The 2,570-nt window shown below is 39.7% G+C and overlaps 1 protein-coding gene across 10 annotated transcripts in view; it reads right to left on the bottom strand.

Annotated features, from left to right (window-relative positions):
- Positions 1-2,570, bottom strand: part of lama2 (laminin, alpha 2) — a 235,175-nt gene that overhangs the window by 67,690 nt on the left and 164,915 nt on the right. For all 10 annotated transcript variants that reach the window (XM_042222720.1, XM_042222717.1, XM_005935361.3 and 7 more), the window contains 2 exons: positions 2,232-2,349; positions 407-559 (listed from right to left, as the gene is read on the bottom strand). In XM_042222720.1, coding sequence (XP_042078654.1) covers positions 407-559; positions 2,232-2,349 — 271 coding nt within the window. The remainder of the gene's footprint in view (positions 1-406; positions 560-2,231; positions 2,350-2,570) is intronic.

The following is a 2,570-nucleotide window of genomic DNA, read 5'->3' as shown; positions in this document are numbered from 1 at the left end:
TGTTCTGTGTGTGTGTGTGTGTGTGTGTGTGTGTGTGTGTGTGTGTGTGTGTGTGTGTGTGTGTGTGTGTGTGTGTGTGTGTGTGTGTGTGTGTTACCGGCTTTGTCTCATCAAGTTGCCGTGTGATGCCTTAATTAGGATGTAGTCCACGTAGAACAAAATGTCCATAAAGTCCTCTCGAGTCATAGTCCGACCATCTGCAAATTTCCAATCATGCTGCACGCACGCACACACACACACACACACACACACACACACACGATGAACAATCAACATCATCACTGCACTTTAAGAAACCCTGTTTGCATGGAGTAAAATAAACAATTAATTAATTTTAAATTACTCCTACAGTATTTACTTCTACTGCTGCTACTACTACTACACACACACACACACACACAGTTACCTGGCATATGGATGTCTCAGGGTCACAAGAGGAGGAGTGCCCACTGCACTGACACTGAACACAGCTGCCCATGCCTGTAGCCGTGGGCACGCTGGACGCTGGAGCAGATGCCAGGAAACCACTGCGAAGACGGTAGAATCCTGCAGCACACTCCTGCACGGAGAGATAATGGGAGCAAAGATTTAGATCAGAGACAAAGATTAAAAATAGAAGTAGACTTTTACAGGTTTGATGGAGTGTGCGTTCCCACAGTAACATCAAACTGTGCCTGGCACTGGAACACACTCACATAATAATCCCCAATCATTACTTCTCTGGGCAGTTGTTGACCGCTCTCTTTTTTTTTCCACACACACAAAGGTGTCTCCCTTCAGTAACTTTTGAACACAGGCACACACCCTCATGTACCTGCCAAATGCACACACACACACAAAACTGCATCCATTCATACACACACATACAGACACACACATGCAAGGTAACTCTCTCTTCCTCTCTCTCCTGCTCAGTAATAATTAATGGAGTCCATTTAAAGAGCCATCTGTTCCCTGTGCTAGCACTAAACGCCTGTTTAAAAATACTTTATTAACAACGTCGGCAGCTACAAATAGAAATGGCCATCTGTCAGCTAAGCCCTCAACAACCTGAACATTTTAAGTTTAGATGCCATTTTTAATAGTATCTGTAGCTTTTAAGTTATTTTTTTCCAGAAAATATGTGCTCTGAACAACTAATAAAATCCAACAAAGTGAAACAGAAGTTGATGAACACAGTTAAAAGTTTGCCAGAAGACCTTGTATACCTTTAAGATTAACACAATAATGCCTAAACAACTTTCGGGCACTGCTGCCTAGCAGAATTAGCCAGAACTGTTGTGTCAGTGTATCATAAGCTGTGTCTTCAAAATCCTCATTAGACTAAAGATTGAGTCACAGCTATAAGATTTCTGCGGCTTAAGCAAAGGAGCTGGATGCAGCTGAAAGTCATTTGGTTGGACAAAATCGCAACTGAGTGGAGGAGATGCTCAGTGAGGTTTAATCCTGACTAACCAAAGTAAAAGAATAAAAAACAGAATAGAAAAACAGGAGGGTCTGAAAGGCACCGACAGGCTTAAAATGCTGAACTAAATGTAAATTAGAAACTTTTGAGATAGTACTGAAAGCCATGTCTGTGCGCCCATTTTCCCCTCATTCTTTCTCATTGTGAGAAAAGCAGGAAAAAAAAAATTCTTCCGAGCTCTGAAGGAAGCAGCCAGTTCAGCTCACTCTGTGATTAATGTTGAACTTTTATTAATTTAAACAGTTTTTCTTCAGATTTTTTTTGTAAGAATCTCACACTATCGTACTTTTTTTTGGTCTTTTTTCATTCGTTTTAATGTTGCATCCTTTTTCTCAGCTGCACTCAATTAATTTCAACACACAACTCATATTGGGTTACAGGACCCAGCTAAAAAATGTGGCATCCCCAGGCAGAAGCAAAAAAAAAAAAAGAACAATCTAATATCTCCGCTCATCTGTCCAAAGGACATTGTTCAATAAGTCTTTTGGTTTGTTCAGATACTTTGCAAACCATGCTGCCTCATTTGAGAGAGATGTCCTCGAATCTTTTCTATATGAGATAGTCTCCAAGTTTCACCTGTTTTTAAATTTTAAATGATTAATTAAAAAAAAAAACAGTTACTTGCAAATACTATGGAGCACTATACCCACCATCTGTAAGCTGTATATATTTACTGAGCTTCTTTTACAAGACCTTTGCAGATATTTGGTCTTCAGATGTGTGGTGTCATGTGTGAATGCATGCAGGTATTTAATTGTGTCCCCACCTCACAGGAAAGTCCAGAGTATCCAATTGGACAATCGCACTTCTCTATCTGGTGGGCTTTCTCGCTTTCTTTGGTTGGTATGCCCTCCTCGGCCACTGTCAGACTGACCTCTGAAATACTGGGAGAAAAAAAAAAATCAAGAATCTTTGAATTTATTAGTTTAATGAACAAAACTCTAAAAAAGTAAAGTAAAAAAATAGATTTTAAAAAATTGCATTATTGCACCTGAAAACTTTTACAAAAGTAATGTTTATTTAGCCATTGTCCCAATGTGTGGAGATGGAGGATTAAGTTGTTCTGTGTGTGTGTGTGTGTGTGTGTGTGTGTGTGTGTGTGTGT

The sequence above is a fragment of the Haplochromis burtoni genome, unplaced genomic scaffold (assembly GCF_018398535.1).
Source record: "Haplochromis burtoni strain Fernald_Lab_line unplaced genomic scaffold, NCSU_Asbu1 Contig_92, whole genome shotgun sequence".
Taxonomy (NCBI): domain Eukaryota; kingdom Metazoa; phylum Chordata; class Actinopteri; order Cichliformes; family Cichlidae; genus Haplochromis; species Haplochromis burtoni.
This window is presented reverse-complemented; position numbering and strand designations above follow the sequence as displayed.